The 20363-nt window shown below is 46.0% G+C and overlaps 1 protein-coding gene across 1 annotated transcript; it reads right to left on the reverse strand.

Moving 5' to 3' along the window:
- Positions 1–5367: 5367 nt before the first annotated feature.
- Positions 5368–17899, reverse strand: RHO (rhodopsin). The gene is made up of 5 exons (XM_080995541.1): positions 16496–17899; positions 14342–14510; positions 13555–13720; positions 12308–12547; positions 5368–5773 (listed from the first exon to the last, which is right to left on the reverse strand). The coding sequence occupies exons 1-5, from the start codon at positions 17043–17045 to the stop codon at positions 5651–5653; spliced, it is 1248 nt and encodes a 415-aa protein (XP_080851667.1). The 5' UTR covers positions 17046–17899; the 3' UTR covers positions 5368–5650.
- Between the last annotated feature and the right edge of the window lie 2464 nt (positions 17900–20363).

Here is a 20363-nt window from a genome sequence, read left to right on the forward strand (position 1 = left end):
TGGGCAAACAAATACCATTCTGTCTCCCAGTCTTGGTGACGGGATGCCTTTGCGGTCTGCAGAGCTGAGAGGAAGACAGCCTTTTTTTTTCCTGGTGGCGCCTTGCCTCACCACGCTGGCCTCCTGCACATGAATTGGTTTGTGCTACTATGTGTTTTGAGGCAGGCATACACAATCAGTGCTTAGTTCAAGGCAGGAAAGCTAGAATAGCCCTTAATGAAATTGTTGTTGGCTTCGAGACCTGTGTTTCCCACCTTGGGTCTCCAGCTGTATTTGGACTACAGTTCCCATCATCCCTGATCACTGGTCCTGCTAGCTAGGGATGATGGAAGTTGTAGTCCAAAAAAAGCTGGAGACCCAAAGTTGGGAAACACTGATCTAGGCCATCTTGGCTGAGACCTGCTCCCTGCCTTGCAGGCTTTTCCTCACCTGGCCTAGGAGGACAGGGTCCCCACTGACTCCAGCTACAAAAGCTGCAGCTGCTGAACAGAGTCATAGAATCATAGAATCATAGAATCATAGAGTTGGAAGAGACCACAAGGGCCATCGAGTCCAACCCCCTGCCAAGCAGGAAACACCATCAGAGCACTCCTGACATATGGCTGTCAAGCCTCTGCTTAAAGACCTCCAAAGAAGGAGACTCCACCACACTCCTTGGCAGCAAATTCCACTGTCGAACAGCTCTTACTGTCAGGAAGTTCTTCCTAATGTTTAGGTGGAATCTTCTTTCTTGTAGTTTGGATCCATTGCTCTGTGTCCGCTTCTCTGGAGCAGCAGAAAACAACCTTTCTCCCTCCTCTATGTGACATCCTTTTATATATTTGAACATGGCTATCATATCACCCCTTAACCTCCTCTTCTCCAGGCTAAACATGCCCAGCTCCCTTAGCCGTTCCTCATAAGGCATCGTTTCCAGGCCTTTGACCATTTTGGTTGCCCTCCTCTGGACACGTTCCAGTTTGTCAGTGTCCTTCTTGAACTGTGGTGCCCAGAACTGGACACAGTACTCCAGGTGAGGTCTGACCAGAGCAGAATACAGTGGCACTATTACTTCCCTTGATCTAGATGCTATACTCCTATTGATGCAGCCCAGAATTGCATTGGCTTTTTTAGCTGCCGCGTCACACTGTTGGCTCATGTCAAGTTTGTGGTCAACCAAGACTCCTAGATCCTTTTCACATGTACTGCTCTCAAGCCAGGTGTCACCCATCTTGTATTTGTGCCTCTCATTTTTTTTGCCCAAGTGCAATACTTTACATTTCTCCCTGTTAAAATTCATCTTGTTTGTTTTTGCCCAGTTCTCTAATCTGTCAAGGTCGTTTTGAAGTGTGATCCTGTCCTCTGGGGTGTTAGCCACCCCTCCCAATTTGGTGTCATCTGCAAATTTGATCAGGATGCCCTTGAGTCCATCATCCAAGTCGTTGATAAAGATGTTGAATAAGACCGGGCCCAAGACAGAACCCTGTGGCACCCCACTAGTCACTCTTCTCCAGGATGAAGAGGAACCATTGATGAGCACCCTTTGGGTTCGGTCAGTCAGCCAGTTACAAATCCACTGAGTGGTAGCATAGTCAAGACCACATTTTACCAGCTTCTTTACAAGAATATCATGAGGCACCTTGTCAAATGCCTTGCTGAAATCAAGGTAGGCTACATCCACTGCGTTCCCTTCATCTACCAGGCTTGTAATTCTGTCAAAAAACAAGATCAGGTTAGTCTGACATGACTTATTTTTCAGAAATCCATGCTGACTATTGGTGATCACAGCATTCCTTTCTAGGTGCTCACAGACTGTTTGCTTAATGATCTGCTTCAGAATCTTCCCTGGTATTGATGTCAGACTGACTGGGCGGTAATTATTTGGGTCCTCTCTTTTCCCCTTTTTGAAAATAGGGACAACATTTGCCCTCCTCCAGTCTGCCGGGACTTCACCTGTTCTCCAGGAATTCTCAAAGATGACTGCCAGTGGTTCTGAGATCACATCTGCCACTTCTTTTAATACTCTTGGATGCAGTTCATCTGGCCCTGGAGACTTGAATACATCTAAACTAGCCAAGTATTCTTGTACTATCTCCTTAGTTATTCTGGGCTGTGTTTCCTCTGCTGAATCATTTGCTCCAAATTCTTCAGGTCGGGCATTGTTTTCTTTATCGGAGAAGACTGAGGCAAAGAAGGCATTGAGGAGTTCAGCCCTTTCTGTGTCCCCTGTTTGCATTTCACCATCTTCTCCTCTGAGTGACCCCACTGTTTCTTTGTTCTTCCTTTTGCTACGGACATACCCATAAAAGCCTTTTTTGTTGCTTTTAACCTCTCTAGTCTTGGGCTGGGGGGTTGTTTGGGGGTTTGAGAGAATTGTTGCAGTTGAGATTTGGTTTTTTTAATCTTTATTATAGATATTGTGTTGGAATTGTTCAGTTTGGTTGTGCATGAAATGTTTTATTTATTGTTTGTGACTACTTTTGTTATTTTGTAGTTATGTGTTTTTTCATGTTGTAAGCTGCTTCGAGCATGGTTTGAACTGCAGAAGGGAAAAATACAAATAAAATTATGAATGTATGTAGACCTGGGTTCATTTGGCCTCTCTGCGAGGATTACCAAGGCTCAACCACTCATACACGTTTAGGGTGACTATGTGTTTCTATCTTCTAGACGGGCAGGCTTCAGGCCTCTTATTTGAAAGGCTGTCAGATGACAGGCCTTTATTTAAGGATATCCTTCTTCTTTTTTTGAAAGGCTGTCCAGTCCAAGTTTGACTTTAGATAAAGAATCATAAAATGGGACAGCAAGAGTCTTGACGTTGCCCTTCAACAGTTGGCAGAACCTACTTAGCACGCTGAACTGGCACATAAATTGACTTCCCCATTACAGTGAGAAGCACTTTATTTCTAGTTAGATTATAGAAATTATGTCTAAATCAGTGTCTTTACAAATACAATTACCATTTGCAAATTTTGTGCAAATTGGTATTCTTTGCTGTCCTCTTTTTTTGGGAAGCAAATCCTCCTTTCCGGCAATGCAGAACTGGACACCCTATACAGGCTTCTGCTGCAAAAATTAAACAATTTCTTCCAGTGGTCTCACACAGCCTGCTTGTACTGGGCCTTGTGGCTTGCGTCTTAACAAAACAAAACACAACAGCAGATAATGGGACCCAGTCATTACAAAAAGCAAAGGAGTTGGGTCCTCTTTAGCGACTCTGAAATTCAAGTATTATCCAAAATCAAAGATTTGGCTGGCTATTTTAAATCAAATGCAGGTTTCCTCTCACTGTTGGTACCCTATTGTTTTGCCTTTATTGGCCACTGTCCCCATTCTTCTCCAGCATTCATGTACTGTATATCCATCCATGGCACACAAACTCTTGTCAGCTGCATCCCTGCCTTCTGTCCCAGAAGTCGTTGAACCCCTCAGGTGGTCTCTTGTTTTCAGACAATCCCCTGGTGGGGACCTGCATGAAGTGTTTGGCTGTTCCCTTTAATCACAAGATACCACATTTTTGTTTTGTTTTACATAGGCTGTTTTCTATCCTGCCTTTCTTTTCCCCTCTCTTTTCCCTTGAACAGTCTCATCTCCTGCCCATCTTTCACCCCCTCTCTCCCCTTGTACAATTTCCTCTTCCTTCTGCCTTTTGTACTCTCTCCCTCTTTCTGGCTTGCCACTGCGATTGATGTGCCCCAGACCATTCCATCCTATTCCTATTCCTATTCCTCTTTCCCCACCCTTGTTGTCTTCACTGGAGCAGCACAAATCCCCTTTGTAGCTTACCTCTTTTCCCCCTGCGTCATCCATCTTCTTCCCTCATTGCTCTCTCCTCACACTCCAAACTGTTCTGGTTTCATTGTATTTTCTGTCTTCCTCCTCTGTTGCTCCTGTCCACTTCCCCATTGAACTCTGGGTCAGGCACTCCCACATTGCAACGTTTCAACTGCTGGAAATTCTCTGCCTCCACCCAGCATGAAACAATCCTACACAGCTTGTCTACGCAGCTTGTAACACCACTGTTTTACTTTGGAAGGCCTGAGGAGCCACCCTGAGGTGAAACCTGTCCACATGGGTTCCGTTCACAACTTCTCTTGCCCACAGGCACTTCTGACCCCTGAGAAGCCTTTCTGGAGGATTAGGAGAGCTTCCTGAACAATGTGGGACACAGTGCTGAATTGTTACGAGAGAAGGGAATAGAAAATTTTCCTTCCTTGAACTTGTTGAGTTAACTTGGAACCCAAATCCCTGGGGATTATCTAATTGATTCTTGATTTTTATTGTTATTCATGTTTTTATACTGTATTTTATGCTGCTTTTATAATTAAGTGTTTTAAAGTGTTTTAAATTTTTTGTTGGCCGCCCTGAGCCCGGTTTTTGAAACGGGAAGCGTGGGGTATAAATAAAAAATTATTATTATTATTATTATTATTATTATTATTATTATTATTAAAAAATCCAGTTTCAAGGCACAACTGAACCCCACCCCCAGCTTCACTCTGTGGCCCAACTCACGTTATTCATGAGGTCCTCCAGAAAGGGAGGGAACATCGTTCAGTGCCAGAGCATCTACTTTACATGCAGAAGGTCCCAAGTTCAATCCATAGCATCTCCTGGTAGGACTGGGAGAGAACCCTGTCTGAAACCCTGGAGAGCCACTGCCAATCAGTGTGGACAATACTGAGCTAAATGGACCAATGGTCTGACTCAATATACAGCAGCTTCCTGTGTGCCTAAGCTTTTTGTGAGCTGCTGCAAGGACGGAGTGGAAAGGAAACTTTCCTTCTGCTAATTTTCCTTAGGATCCAAGCTATTGTTTTTATGTTTTCTATCATCTGTCCTGGGAACGCCACTTGGCTCTGAAAGTGTTGGTTATAATTTTTTAGGAAGAAACAAAGGCAAATGCAGTACATGCCTGAAGTGAAATGTAAATCCTGCCTGCTGTGATTTGCACTGACAGTATGTGGGCCCTGGCATTGTGGTATACCACAGTTTTATTGCATTGAAAGTTGAAGCAATCTAAAGAAAGGCCAACCCACTTCATGCTACAAAAGAGATGTCCTGGTTTTCCTATTTACCCACACTCCCGGTTCACAAAAGTGAGTTTCAAATTATACATTTTTCTTTGATTACGCTTCCGTAAATTAAGCTTTGATAAGTCTCTCTACATAATAAGAAATGAGCAACAACAGCTACAATGAAAACAAAACAGGTCTCTTCGCTACGCATGAATGTTCAGCTGTTCATTCTGTACAAAGCTCAGAAAAGAACCTAGGAGGAAAATGGAAATTTAACCATGGCAATGCATCCATCAGCACAGCCAATTGGCCCCAGACAACCTTATGTACACAGGCCATATGACTGAAGACGAAAATTAGATGCAAATGCTGCACCAAGCAGGTAAGTCAATTTGCAGGGAATATATGGTTTTAGAGGCAGGCATATTAGGGCCATGAACTCATGCGACATCGCAGCCTTGGGCCTGAGTTGATTTGCGCCACAAATACAGGCTCATTTCTCTGATAGCAGCTGTCAGAAAATGAAGAGTCCATTCTGCCCTGCCAGGTGAATTGCAGGTGGCATGCTGCAGAGAGTGACAGAGACGGCAGGGGTGAAAAGAATGCGGTCATGCAAATGAAACAGTCTGAAGCCCAAGGTTTCCTTGGTAGATCTATGAAGGGGAAACCTGGCTTGTGGAGACGGTGGAAGTCTCAGTCTTGGTGCCTGCAGACGTGTCCTCCTCAGCCAACGGATTCTTTCCACAGCAGAGGGTGCTGATCATACAGTTACGGAACTGTAAACAAACAAACGAACAAAATCAGCATGTGGAGCTGTGCCCAAAAGTCACTGATGTATCTGGGCATCAGGAAAGGCCATTCAGACCAGTGTTTCCTGAATTTGGACCTCCGGCTGTATTTGGACTACAATTCCCATCATCCCTGACCACTGGTCTTGCTAGCTAAGGATGATGGGAGTTGTAGTCCAAAAACAGCTAGCGACCCAAGTTTGGGAAATCCTGATTTAGGCAATGGCTACACAAATCGTCTAAAGTTGAATTCACTGTACCTTCCATTGTTCTTCTGTCACTGTAATCCTACATTTTTTATTTTTTTTAAAAAACCTGCTTTGTCTTGCCCCTCTCTGTCTAGTCACATAGTAAAAGCTGTACTGTATTTTAAAGCAAGTGAAAATCCTCTGGGACCCATATGTTGATTCCCTGGCACAACGCAGCTCCCAGGGAAGTAATTGATAATACTATAATTCATAGTCTGAGAAATGCTTAGGCTTAAGTCCTGTTGCCGTAAATGTTTCACAAATGGTGAGAGTCATTAGGAGCTTGCTGTTTTAATTTTAAAAAATGGGTGAGAAGGGGGACAGGCTTTTTGGCAACCAACAGAGAGCAAGTATCATCCTTGAGATAATGTGAGAACATCCTCTCCAGTCCCTTGCCACACGGTTCTATTTTAAAACAGATGATTAGGGATTTTTTTTCATATTAACCATCAGCACCTGCATCAAGACACATTATATTCAGGCACATTAATAAGAAGCAAAATGCAGTAAAGATAAATTTAGCACATGAGCTAAAGAGCCTGGTTCAAATCTCAGCTCAGCAACACAATCACTTAGGGGAAGCCACCGTCTCTCAGCGTCCCTCCACTTCACATTTGTAATACGGGGGGTAATAAAAATGGCCTACCTTACAGGGTTTGCCACAAGAATTATTAAGCTAATTGTGATGGGACGATGAGCTGCTTGTGTGTAAAATCCTAGTCCCTCAGAGTTTGGTCAAGTTTGCAAACCTCTGTCTGTAACGGAGCCCCTTAAACATGGCTCCGTCAGTCGCTGGCAGATTCCGACAGTGGTTGCTTTCGGAATCGCTTCCAACATAAAAGCTCCTTAACGGAAACACGTCTTCTGGACTCTCTGCGTGACAGTTTCCGGCGAGGAGTGGGTGTCCCTACAGGAGGTCCTGAAACCTCCCCACTGTTTTCGCTGGAAGTGTCTCTGAGCCATCCCTCCAGCTCACTTTCCCTCAGCTCAGCTCCTCTCCCCCTACTGGTTCCCTCTTCAGCTGCTGAGTCTCTCCCAACCTGTGTGAGCCCTTTCACTTCCCTTCCTTCCGATGGCAGTTCCCTGACATCCACCTCCCCTCCAGGGCCCCCTTCATCCCCTCTCGCCCCCTCCTCTACGGGCGGTGAGGAGGCAAAACCCCGGAATGAACTTCCTTCATCTTCCGATGTCCCGAACACTTCTCTCCACCTGTTGCGGTTCCTGGTCTCGAAGTACTCCTCCTCCTCAGAGTCCATCTCCCCTTCCCCTTCCGAGTCCGAGAATCCTTCCAACTCCTCCTCCTCATCGGTGGTCCCAAAGTATTCCCTCCGGAACCTCTCCACAGGCTGAGGTTTCCTTGGGAACCTTTGATGGAACGTTTCTATCAATACCTCGTCATTGATATCTTCTGCCATTACCCAAGTGTTTTCTGACTCCGGTTCTCCTTCCCACGCTACCAAATACTCCACCTGATCCCCCTTCCACCTGGCGTCGAGGATTTCTGCCACATGGCTGCTGCATTCCCTTTCTTCTATGACCGGTCCCCGAGTGGCCATCCCTTCTCGTCCCCCCTCATACGGTGACAGTAACGACCTGTGAAATACTGGGTGCAGTTTCATGTGGTTGGGTAACCGGAGCCTGAAAGCCACTGGGTTGACCTGTTGAATGACCTCAAAGGGACCCAATCTCCTGGGTCTTAATTTCTTACAACCTCCTTTGAACGGCAACCCTTGGGTTGACAGCCACACCCTATCTCCCACCCTTATGGTTTCACCTTCCCTTCGGTTCTTGTCTGCCTGCCTCTTGTATTCTTCCTTCGCCCTTTCTAAGTTGAGTTGGAGCTGACGATGGATTGCTTCCATTTCTTCTACAAAATGCTCGGCTGCCGGGACGCTCCATCTCTCCCCTTCTCCCCCTGGGAAACCCCTGGGATGACACCCATAATTAGCCAAGAAGGGGCTCATCCCTGTGGACACATTCTCGGCATTGTTGTAGGCAAATTCCGCCAGCGCCAACTTTTCTACCCAGTCATTCTCTCTGTCATTGACATAACACCTCAGGTATTGCTGGAGGACACCGTTTGCTCTTTCCGCCTGCCCGTTGGTTTCAGGGTGCCGGGCAGTCGAAAAGTTGACCTCCACCTGCAGTAAGCTCATGAGCTTCCTCCAGAACCTGGAAGTAAATTGTTTTCCTCGGTCTGAGACCACCCTCAATGGCACCCCGTGCAACCTAAAAATGTGTTCTACAAATAACTTCGCTGTCTCTTCCGCCGTGACTGCATGCGAGCAGGCTACAAAGTGGCACATCTTTGTTAGTAGGTCTACCACCACCATGATGGCTGTTTTCCCCTTGGACTTCGGCAGATCAGTCATAAAATCTATCGACACTGCCTCCCAAGGTCGTTCTGGGGTTGGTAAGGGTTCTAATAGCCCCGCCGGTGCCCGCCTCTCCCCTTTGGCTCGCTGGCATTGCTCACACCCTCTTACATACTCCCGTACATCTTCCCTCACCTTAGGCCACCAAAATTCCCTGGTGACCAACCACATGGTTTTGTGTTGTCCAAAATGCCCCGCCGTGGGGCTGTCGTGCAACTGCTTGAGTACCCTCCCCCTTAAGTCTCCTTCAGGGATATACAGTGCCCCTTTGTAATACAAAGCTCCATTTCTTTCCTCGAAACCCCCTGGTTCCTCTCCCTCACCCCTAAGACCTCTGAGCTTATTCTGGGCGTATTCATCATTCTCTGTTTCCTCTACCAGTTCTCTTTGTCCCACCAATGCCGCCCCACACACCCAGCGGTCCTCTGGAATGACATGTCTCTCTTCGGGTGCTCCCTCCCCCTCCAAATATTCAGGTTTGCGTGAGAGAGCGTCCGCCCTAATGTTCTCTGGGCCTGGCACGTAACAAATCTCAAAGTTAAATTTGGAGAACTCCTGGGCCCATCTCACTTGCCGTTGGTTGAGCACTCGTGCCGTCCTCCAATACTCTAGGTTCTTGTGGTCAGTGCACACTTGCACCTTATGTTGTGCGCCAATTAGCAGGTGCCTCCATCTCCGGAACGCCTCATGAATGGCTAGTAGTTCTCGGTCATACACCGTGTAGTTCCTCTCGGATTTGTTCAGCTTTCGCGAAAAAAAGGCACACGGTCTCCACTCTGACTCCTCCTTCCCTGGCTGCAGAAGCACCGCCCCAATCGCTCTGTCTGATGCGTCAGTTTCCACTCTCATCGGTTTTTGTAAATCCACATGCAGGAGTTGTTGTTCCGAGGCGAAGGCCCTTTTTAGTTCCTCAAATGCTCGCTCCGCCTCCTCAGTCCAAACGAACTTCTTCTTACTGCTGAGACAGTCCGTAATGGGCGCCGTCAGGTGGGCAAAGTTTCGGATGAACTTACGATAGAAGTTCCCAAATCCTAGGAACCTCTGCACATCCTTCCTTGTTTTGGGTGTTTTCCATTCCAGCACCGCCTGGACCTTGCCGGGATCCATGGCCAATCCCTTGTCTGACAGGCGATACCCCAGGAATTCCACCTCCTTGGTATGAAACTGACACTTCTCCAGTTTCACCCACAGCTGGTTGGCTTGCAGCCTGCTCAACACTTCTCTGACGTCTCTCACATGCTGCTCCTCATTCTCAGAATACACCAACACGTCGTCTAGGAAGGCCACACAATTCTTGTAAAGCAAAGGCCCCAGGACGTGGTTCATAAACGATTGAAAGCACGCGGAGCCTCCTTGTAGGCCGAAGGGCATAACTAAATATTCAAATGCCCCCAAAGGGGTGAACATGGTGGTTTTCCATTCATCCCCCTTCCTTATTCGTATCAGGTTGTACGCCCCCCTTAGGTCCAGTTTAGTAAAAATCTTTCCCTTCCTGACCCTTGTCAAAATGTCGTCAATCCTGGGCATAGGGAAAGCCACTGGTTCTGACACTGCATTTAAGGCCCTGAAGTCACACACAAGCCTCGGCTTGTTCGTGTTTTTTTTATCCACAAAAAACACTGGGCTGCCCCCCACCGCCCTGGACTCTCTGATGAACCCTCTCTTCAGGTTCTTGTCAATGAACTCTCTTAGCTCCTGCATCTCTCTGTCTGACATGGCGTACAGCTTGCCTACAGGGAGCTGTGCCCCAGGGAGTAAATTGATTTGACAGTCAAAGGGTCTATGCGGGGGTAGTTGGTCAGCTTCCCTTTCGCTGAAGACGTCGCGGAGATCTGCGTATTGTCGTGGTACCTTCACGTTCTCCGTTACTTCAGTCCCTGCTAGGGTGGCTTGGGCCCCTGCCAAACCCTTTCCCTCTTTGCAGTGTTCTAAGCAATGTGCTGAACCAAAAGAAACCACTCTCTGATGCCAGCCCACCAGCGGATCATGTAACGCTAGCCAGCTCATCCCCAATATAATGGGAGCTCCTCCCAAGGTGGCCACATTAAACGCTATCAGTTCGGTGTGCCTTGCCACCTTCATTATCATTGGGACGGTCTGCAAGCTGACTTCTCCTCCCAACAGCTCCCTGCCATCGATCGTGGTCACCTGCAGGGGGTTGCTTAAAGGGATCGTCTGTATCTGGTGTTCAGCTGCAAACTCTTTGCTCATGAAATTGCAGGAGCTGCCTGAGTCCAACAGCGCCTTTATCTTTAGAGGGTGTCCGTTTGGCAGCTCTAGCGCCACTTCTATCACTAGGGCGGGTTTAGGAGGTTCTGGCGTGGGCACTTTCACTGCTCTTTGGCCTGGCTGCTGTGCCCCGACGGTGGCAGCCAGGCGTTGGCTTTTACTTGCTTCGGTATTTCTTCCTCTCTTCCCTCCACAGCTCCTACCATCCCTTGCCATTCCTTCCTCTGGGGGCAGACTCTGGCAAAGTGACCTGGCTGTTGGCAGAGATAGCATTTCCGGGCGCCTTTTCCCTCCTTCTTTCCCCCCTCACTGGGCTTTGAAACTGCGCGCGCGCGCGCTGTTCCGATTTCCATCGGCTCTGCCGGCGGGAAAGTTGGCTCTGGAATGTCTGGAATGCGGAACTCCTTCCAACGTTCCCCCTTCCCTTCCCGCCTCTCCAATGCTCTCGCCTCCTGGCGCGCTCCTATGGTCAGCGCTGATTTGGTCAGCTGGTCCATAGACTCCGCCCTGGGCGCCCGGGAAAGTTCGTCTTTCACAGCCGAAGAAAGCCCTTCTTCAAAGAGCATTTGAATGGGTTCCGCCGATAGATCCCACCCCAATTTATGGATCAACATGGTGAACTCAGTCCAGTACTCACGGACAGATCGGCTCCCCTGTTTGCAAGCCATTAACTGTCTGCGGACCACTCCCTGTTCAATATCGCTGGAAAACATCAGATCCATGGCGCGAAAGAACTTCATCGTGTCCTTTAGGACGTCACTATTCGCTGCCATCAGGGGTCTAACCCAGTCTCTCGCCCCCTTTTCAAGATGCCCAATCACGAAAGCCACTCGTGATTCCTCGTCAGGGAATTCATCAAACTGCAGATTGAGGGCATATTGCATCTCTGTCCGAAAGCCATGATAGTCTTTGGGCTCCCCCCCAAACTTCTGCACCAATCCTGGTACCTTTCTGACGAGCTGGGTGTCTTTCCCCTTTTTGTCTGCATCCTGAGCCCTCCTCTCCTCAAGCCTCGCCGTCTGCAGCGCTAGCTGGACCTCCAACACCCGGTACCTTTCTTCCAGGCTTGGACCCGCTCCAGCTCCTGCTTCTCCGGTTCCGGCTGGGTTGCTCATGATGCCTTCTCCTGCACAAGCTGCTCACGGAGACTGTCGGAATGCTGTGATGGGACGATGAGCTGCTTGTGTGTAAAATCCTAGTCCCTCAGAGTTTGGTCAAGTTTGCAAACCTCTGTCTGTAACGGAGCCCCTTAAACATGGCTCCGTCAGTCGCTGGCAGATTCCGACAGTGGTTGCTTTCGGAATCGCTTCCAACATAAAAGCTCCTTAACGGAAACACGTCTTCTGGACTCTCTGCGTGACAGTTTCCGGCGAGGAGTGGGTGTCCCTACAGGAGGTCCTGAAACCTCCCCACTGTTTTCGCTGGAAGTGTCTCTGAGCCATCCCTCCAGCTCACTTTCCCTCAGCTCAGCTCCTCTCCCCCTACTGGTTCCCTCTTCAGCTGCTGAGTCTCTCCCAACCTGTGTGAGCCCTTTCACTTCCCTTCCTTCCGATGGCAGTTCCCTGACACTAATGTATATAAGGAAGCACTTTAAGCACTTAGGGAGAGTGCCATAAACTCTTCAAGTATTGTTATATTGTTGGAAAGCCAGGGCAACGTTGCCAAGTTACCTGTCTGTTCATTAAGATGTAAATCACCGGGTTGTAGATAGCAGAGCTCTTGGCAAAGAAGGCCGGGATGGTCATAAATACAGGGCCGAAGTCTGACCCTTGGTGAGTGAAGATGTAGAAAGCAACACTGGCGTAGGGCACCCAGCAAACAAGGAAGGAAATGACCATGATGACAACCATGCGGGTGACTTCTTTCTCAGCTTTCTGGGTGGTGGCAGACTCCTGCTGCTGAGCCGCTGCCTAGAAGCATGACAACAGAGGGTGGTCAAGACTAGGCAACAGGGCTGTTTGGGAATGGGAAGCTAATCACCGGAACAGAAACTAGCAGCATTCCAGTGCGGTGGGGGATGATACAGCTCTGGGTGGGTTTCTTTAGTTGCTGTAGTTAAAGGTTCTGGGCCTCCAGAACCTCTGTGACATCCCAAAGAATAACAGTTGGTTCTCTTCGTTGTGAAGCTGGTGCCCAATCCTTTTTCAGAAGCAAGTGACAATCAAAAACTATTATTACAATATGTTGAATTGTTAAGGCTGGCATTGGAGGGAAGAGCAGGCAGCAGGGATGTGGAAAACAGCATGGGGTTTCATAGTTTGTGCAAATCGCAGTTTGAATTCCCGCCCCCGTCCCCCCAAAATATTTATTTATATTCTGTTTTGTAACCAGCTGCATGGGCATCACTGAGAAGGGCTTACAGCATTTAAGGAGAACAGAGCCTAGGGCTTGCCGATCAGAAGGTTGGTGGTTCGAATCCCTGCGACGGGGTGAGCGCTGGTTGTTCAGTCCCTGCTCCTGTCAACCTAGCAGTTCGAAAGCACAAAGTGCAAGTAGATAAATGGGTACTGCTCCGGCGGGAAGGTAAATGGCGTTTCTGTGCGCTGCTCTGGTTCGCCAGAAACGGCTTAGTCATGCTGGCCACATGACCCAGAAGCTGTATGCCGGCTCCCTCGGCCAATAAAGCGAGATGAGCGCCACAACCCCAGAGTTGTCTGCAACTGGACCTAACAGTCAGGGGTCCCTTTACCTTTACCTTAAGTAAACTATAAATGCAACATTCCACAATTATTGCTGTGGTTATGTTTCAGAAGTACCCTGAAGGTACAAAGTCAAAACTTGGATTATCCTGGTAGCTGCACTGTGGAATCTCTTTACACTGGGCTGGGACTGATGAAGTCAGGAGAAATGTTTTCAGCCTTGATAGGTTTGTGCTGGGGAAGGGAGAAGAGTTTTATCTTTTTGTAGGGTCACTCACCTGTTTAACAGTGCAGACAAGGCGACCGTAGCAGAAGAATATAATAGTCAATGGTGTGACAAAGTGCACCAGAAACATGTAGATGACAAAGGATTCATTGTGAACTTGCGGGTTTGGTGTATAATAATCAACTCCACAAGAGCACTGCATACCTTCTGGGATATACCTACAGTTAAACCAAAAGAGTTAGTGGGTGGGATTGTAGTCTATTGTGTGTGCCCCACTTCCACAAGATTTCAGAAGCTCCAGCAATAGCAGCAACCCAGGTTTGGTTTCATTTGGAGGAAGAGAGCACAGTCACAGTGGGTTTTTATTTTGTAATATTTGGGTTTATAAACATAAGCATAGTTTTGGGGTAAACATATTAACACTCCAATAGCTTTAAATTGTAACATTCATTCATTCATTTAATGCTTTAACAGTATGAATAAACTTCAACTGGTGCAAATTTCAGTGGTCAGGTTGCTCACTGGAGGAAGATGGTTTGAGCATACTGCAATGGTCCTGGTCCCTACTGCACTGGCTGCCAATTAGTTTCTGGGTCCAATTAAAGCGCTGGTTTCGACTTTGGCAAAGTATGCCTTTGCCAAAATGGCTCTCACCTTCCAGAAGTATCTCCAGTCACTGTGGGCCATTTATCTGTCATTTCCCCCAACAAATAACACCCCTCACCTCTGATCATTAAGGAATGCTCACTAGTTGTTCTGGCCCCATTATCCCTCTCCTATCCAAACCCCCCAAATTTACTGCAGTCTGTATTACTGCAAGGAATATGATGCATACCTACCTTGACCATCCAAAGAGAGGAGGACCAGCGCATGCCAAGGCCATGATCCAAGTGAAACTCACCCCTATGATGGCATGGGTCCCACTAAAGCGGAAATTGCTCATGGGCTTGCAGACCACCACATATCTTTCAACAGCCAGGACAACCAGAGACCACAGGGCTATCTCACCTGTAAGAGAACAAAAGAAGCATCTGTCAATAAGGGGGGGAGGAGGAGGAAGAAGATGAGAAGGAGAGGGAGAGATGGAAAAGCCACCCCTTCAAACAACTCAATGGGTTCCTCTTTTTCTTGTGATTCTTCATATATTATTGGACTCCAATTCTCATCCGCTCCAGTCAGCATGACCAAAGGCGGGGCATGATAGTTGTTGTGCAAAACAATGGAGGGCATCAGGTTTCACCTCCCTGTCCTATGGTCTACTCAGCACCATACTACATGTCTGATCAGATCCTTCTTTAGTTCCCTCATTCTTCAGGTTCACACAAGACTGTGGCAAATTCATGCACTTAAGCTCAGAGGATGAGAGAGCTGAACCCTCTTCATGCCAACCATTGGTCAATTCATTTCTAACATTTTTATACTGCTTTTCAATAATTCACTCTCACAGCTTACATCCCTGTAGCTCCTTTCCTCAAGTGCTTCTCCCTCAACCAGGTACACTTTCCAGCAGAGCCCAGGGGAGGAAAAGGGGGCACCGGGGTTCAGATTATATAGGGAGGAAAGTGTTGAGGAAGATGTTGCTTTCCTCTCTCATTACATTAGACTTCCACCACTTGTTTTGTATGGGATGTAGGCAAATCTGAGTTTGTTCTATTCACTCATTTACTAATATATTTTATTTAAAACAAGCATGCCTCATGCTTCAACACAGCTGCCCAAGGTGACTCACAACGGAGTTATCAAATCATTATATGTAGTAACGATTGAAAGCCCAACAAAACAGATCAAAACACAGGCGACATAAAAAAAACCCCAGCATGACGAAAACCAACACAGCTCTGCTGCCTTAAGCACCATTCCACATTTGTTTTGATCCTTTCTTAAAGGATGCTGTGGCATCCCACCGTTCCATTCCTGGCATTTCTCAGCCCTTGGAGAGCAGGCTGAATGCAGGATACGCCTCCCAGTGAGGGACACTTGAGAGGTAAGGGCCCGAGTCACATAATTCTCAATCAAAGTTTTATTTTCTCTGCTGTCTGCCTGTAGCCAAACAATAACCTGGGAATAGCCACATATTTGAAGCTTCGCTTCTTTACAAACCTCAGTGAAATGAATGGGCTTGTAGGGAAGCAGCACTGGGTGGACCTTGCCCACAGCAAGACACTTTGAAACTGAATAGTGAAGGGAATAAAACTTGGATTTTTGCCCTTCTTGATCATGGATAAAGACCGCCTAAAGAGACTTGAGCCAATTTGGTCGGGTTTGTTTGCTTTTCGTTGGTTTATTTTATTTCAGATTTAGGTCTTCTCTACCCTAAGGACCGTATGTCAAGTGGAAAACCAAGTAGAAATAAAATAAAAGATAACATCACATAATCAAAATGATCGAGAGATGATGATTGAAACTGACTTGAGCACAGAAACAGGTTTTGGTCTACATTTTGTTAACAACTTAATTCTGTTCCTGATTTACACATGGAATAAAAGATGCCTTAGCTAAAGCCCTGCCATTTCAGCTAAGGTGTGAGATCTTACAAGTTACCATCTCCGGAGGCTCTCGGAATGTCTTCCACCAAAACCAGGAGAAAAATCACGACTGCAAACTTTATAAAACAGGAGAAGTAGGCATAGTGCACAGAACCATATATCGCATTGCACTTTTGAAGTTGAACCTAGTTTTAACCATTTGCCAGCATGATCAAAAGCTTGGTTTCCCATCAATTCTATTAACATTATTCCAGCACGGTTACCTTAGCTCAGGTATGCGACACAAGAAGGTGACACAAGAATCTCTGAATAGTACTAGCTTTTGGAATTCTGTTGAAGAATGAAGTCATTTTATGATCTAGCTGAGATTTCTGCATTGAGGGGTTGGACTAGATGACCGGGGGTCTCTTCCACCTAAACAATTCTATAAGATCTGAAATAGGAACTTATGTCTACAGTGAATTCATAGTGGCATGATACTTGAAGGAAAACATAAAACAGACCTACCGCCCATTGTAGCAAAGAAGCCTTCAATGTTGCATCCTACCGTTCCAAAAATGAAATATCCATTCATAGATGTGTACATGGTAGTGGTGAAGCCTATTAAGACCATGAAGAGATTGGCTATGGCCAAATTTAAAAGGATGTAGTTCAGAGGAGTTCTGAGTTTCTTGTGCTGGACTGTGACAAAGAGAGTCAGAAAGTTGATTGGGAATCCCAGAAGAATCAGAAGAAACATGTAGGCAGCCAACGCAGAGAACTTCCACGGTTCTGCCAAATAGTACTGAGGATACTCATACGGATTCCGAACAACGCCGGTCTTGTTGGACATGGGGACATAGAAATTTTCACCTTCTGTTCCATTCATGGTGGCAGCTTTGTAGGTATTTGGCTTCTTCAACAAGTATAGATCTCTGTATTTCTCTATAAATCTCCTTCTTACATTCGCTGGACTGTTCCAAGCTAAGCTAGCACTGTTCCTTTTATAAAAAAAAACACAGGTAAGCCCTGTGTTATTGATGTCAGCACAATTTAGACTTGGGTCAACATTAATCATAATAATCCAAGCTAAGATTGGAACTGTTAATTCTCTGCTGGGGTGACGCTCAGGTAGTGCTTGCGATGGTGTTACAAAGCTGCTGCAAGAACAGGTTGTGTGTGTGTGTGTGTGTGTGTGTATTTGACAGAGTGCTTAGATATAACACAAAGATGTCAAATAGGATACAGGAAATAACCAGTTACCTGCTTGGCTTCAAGAGGCTGCTCCCTGCCTTTTACTTCAGCTAGAGTAGAAACATCATGCACCGTTTCTGGAAAACCAGGTCTCCTTTGGAAGGAAGTTCGAGGGACACATATCTGCATGCTTTTGCTGATCGTACCTGAAGTTCAGCTGTGTAGCTAGCCTATTAAGACTTTTCTGCTTCTGAATGTAATCTCATACGGCCCATAAGGCAATAGCAATAAGTCTATTTATACAACAAACAACTGAGTTGAATCCACTTCGAAATTGGTTTAAATGCAATCGATTCCCTGAAAGAACCCTTGGAATCATGCAGATGCTCAGATTGCTTTTGTTACAGATTCCCAGTCCCTTCCTTACATTCCTCAAGCTCCTGTGTGTAGGAGCTGTGGCAGGGAAAATGGGAATGAAACTGTTCTACACTTGTGGCACAGAAGCACCTTGCATTTAAATATGCTTGCACGCTATCCATCATTTATAATGTGCCTCCCAACCATATCCAAAATAGAAAGCCACTGTAGAAACCCAAATGCAGAACTATCAATAAAACCACATAATAAAAATCGGCATTAAACCATCATAACAATAAACAGTCATAAAAATCAGCAGTAAAGTTGCAGCACTGAAATAATAAAGCAGTGCTTTGTACATAAATTAACAGGGCACAATCTACTTGCACGGTGGGTGAAGCACCCTTGCATGGGTGCTATATAGTATTTTATACCGGTTCCTTTCTAGTACCACCCAAGTTTAAATAAAATGCATGTAATAACAGTAGGAACAAGATAGTTAATTTATTAGTAAACACCTTCATGTCAGGATTTGAACAAATGCACTCTGATTTCTTCAGCAGACAACTGATCCCCCCAAGAAAGACTCAAAATGCAAGATAAATCAGGTCATGCCTTGTCCTCCGCGAGAGACCACAGGACCATCAGTGTGGGGCAGGAAGCTTACACACCTGACTTCCCACTCTGATGGAAGGGGGTGTCTAATTGGGAAACTGTGTACAGTACAGGAATGCTCACTCTGCTACATAGCTGGTCCAAGGGCATGGAATCTGCTATGCGCACATGACCCAAATATCTAATACTTAGCTGTTACATAGATCTGGCATTGTGGGATTAAAGGTTTTATCTTTCAGATGGACAAACGGACTATATTAAGATTCAATAAGCCATTGCTGAGGTGGACAGAGCTCGCTGCCGAAACTGCATCATGCCAGGACTCCGCCCCAGTCATCCATAAGGAATCCTTTTAAGACTGGAATATGGAGAGGTTGAGTAAGGCTTTGGTGGGACATTTGCTAATGGTGGAACAATTATCCATAGCAAAACACTGGAGAGATCTAACAAGTACAGTGGTACCTCGGGTTATATACGCTTCAGGTTACATACGCTTCAGGTTACAGACTCCGCTAACCCAGAAATAGTGCTTCAGGTTAAGAACTTTGCTTCAGGATGAGAACAGAAATCGCGCGGCAGCAGCAGGAGGCCCCGTTAGCTAAAGTGGTGCTTCAGGTTAAGAACAGTTTCAGGTTAAGAACGGACCTCCGGAACGAATTAAGTACTTAACCTGAGGTACCACTGTACAACAATGGAGTATTGTGTTGATAGGGAAACGGACTCAAAAAACCTAGGAATGCTTTGAGGTCAAAGACAATAAAATTTGTCAACAAAACCAATAGAATCTAAATTTTTAATGCACAATAGCTTATTTACACAGCATATGGTTTATTATCACTTCATTACAACTTTCCTTAACTAATTGCACTATGTCTGCAATATTATCACTACACAGAATAACTGTAGCTTCTGTATGAGGGCCTAGTCAGTCAATCAATCAATCAATCATCAATCTTTCTTGCGGTCAAAGACCAGACAGATGAGGGCCTATTAATTTTCTTTTAACTTTTCACTTTTAAGGGCTTTTTGTAATGGAAGCAGTAGATATTTGTTTGGCTATATGGTTTGAAAGGCAATAAAAGGTTTTTGGTTTTTTTAAGTGCACCACCCACATCAACAAAGTGGGAAAGGGGAAATAAAGCAAATCAGATTGACTGAGTAAGGATGCTTTTATTAGATTGCTTATTTGGTCCATATACGAGTAATGATAATGAGTGGTGCCAAAGTTAATATTTTAACATCTATGAGCTACCACTACAGATTTTAGAAAGCTCTTTTTAGATTAAGCATGACATATTTATATATAATCAGAACTTCTGACAGTCCGAGCAGTTATGAAGATCCAAAAGACACCTTTGATGTTATGTGGCAAGTCTGCTGCCAAAACATGTCAAGGCTCCATGTATGCTGGTATATTTATGACAGCACTGTCTAAACTTTGCAATATCTTGCCTTACTGATTTTTCAAAGGCTATAGCTGGTCTTGGACCCCTGAACTGTGTGAGATTTCAAGAGAGCAGTCTTGCCAGCAGGCACACAGTCCGATTGACTCTTAGATCTCCTGACTTTGGCAGTCCAGGTCTGCCTATCATCCTGTGATCCTTGCCTCCCTCTGGCATGTTCCTGACAGATCTTAATGGAAGGATGTGTTTGATATTGTTTTAACATTTTGATATTTGCTGCCCTAGTTTCCTTCGGGATGAGGGGGTGGTATAGAAATTTAATAAATATCAAATTGAACAAGAACTCAGTATTACGTTTGTCTCATTCAGATGCTCTTTTTTGCGTTCGTTTCCAGTGTTCCCTGCTTCTTTCCTTCCAAATGCTGAAGCATCTCTGTTCCCCTGCCTTTGGCTTGTTGCTTCACCACTCTCATCTTTCCCCTTCCCCTTCCGGACAACCTTTAGTAATTTGCCTTCTATTTTACTTCATCAATAAAACCTCATTTTTTGGAAGAGCTCTGGCCTAGTCTCTGGTTGCCTCTCTGCTGAAGAGTTGACCAGTACGATTCCCAGTTTGCTGACCAGCCCACATGGGTGCAGCTCTGGCTACTGCTTGATGCTCACAGCTGGACCAGAGGCCTGCATATGCAGCACCTGTTACAAAATATGTATCACTGATTGACACTTAATTTTTTTAACTCAATCTTGCTACAGTTACCTTGGCTGCTGGACCATCATCCCCTAGCATGCTGGCTGAGGCTGATGGAAGTTGGAGTCCAACAACATCT

The sequence above is a fragment of the Podarcis pityusensis genome (assembly GCF_964106645.2).
Source record: "Podarcis pityusensis genome assembly, chromosome: 2".
Taxonomy (NCBI): Eukaryota; Metazoa; Chordata; class Lepidosauria; order Squamata; family Lacertidae; genus Podarcis; species Podarcis pityusensis.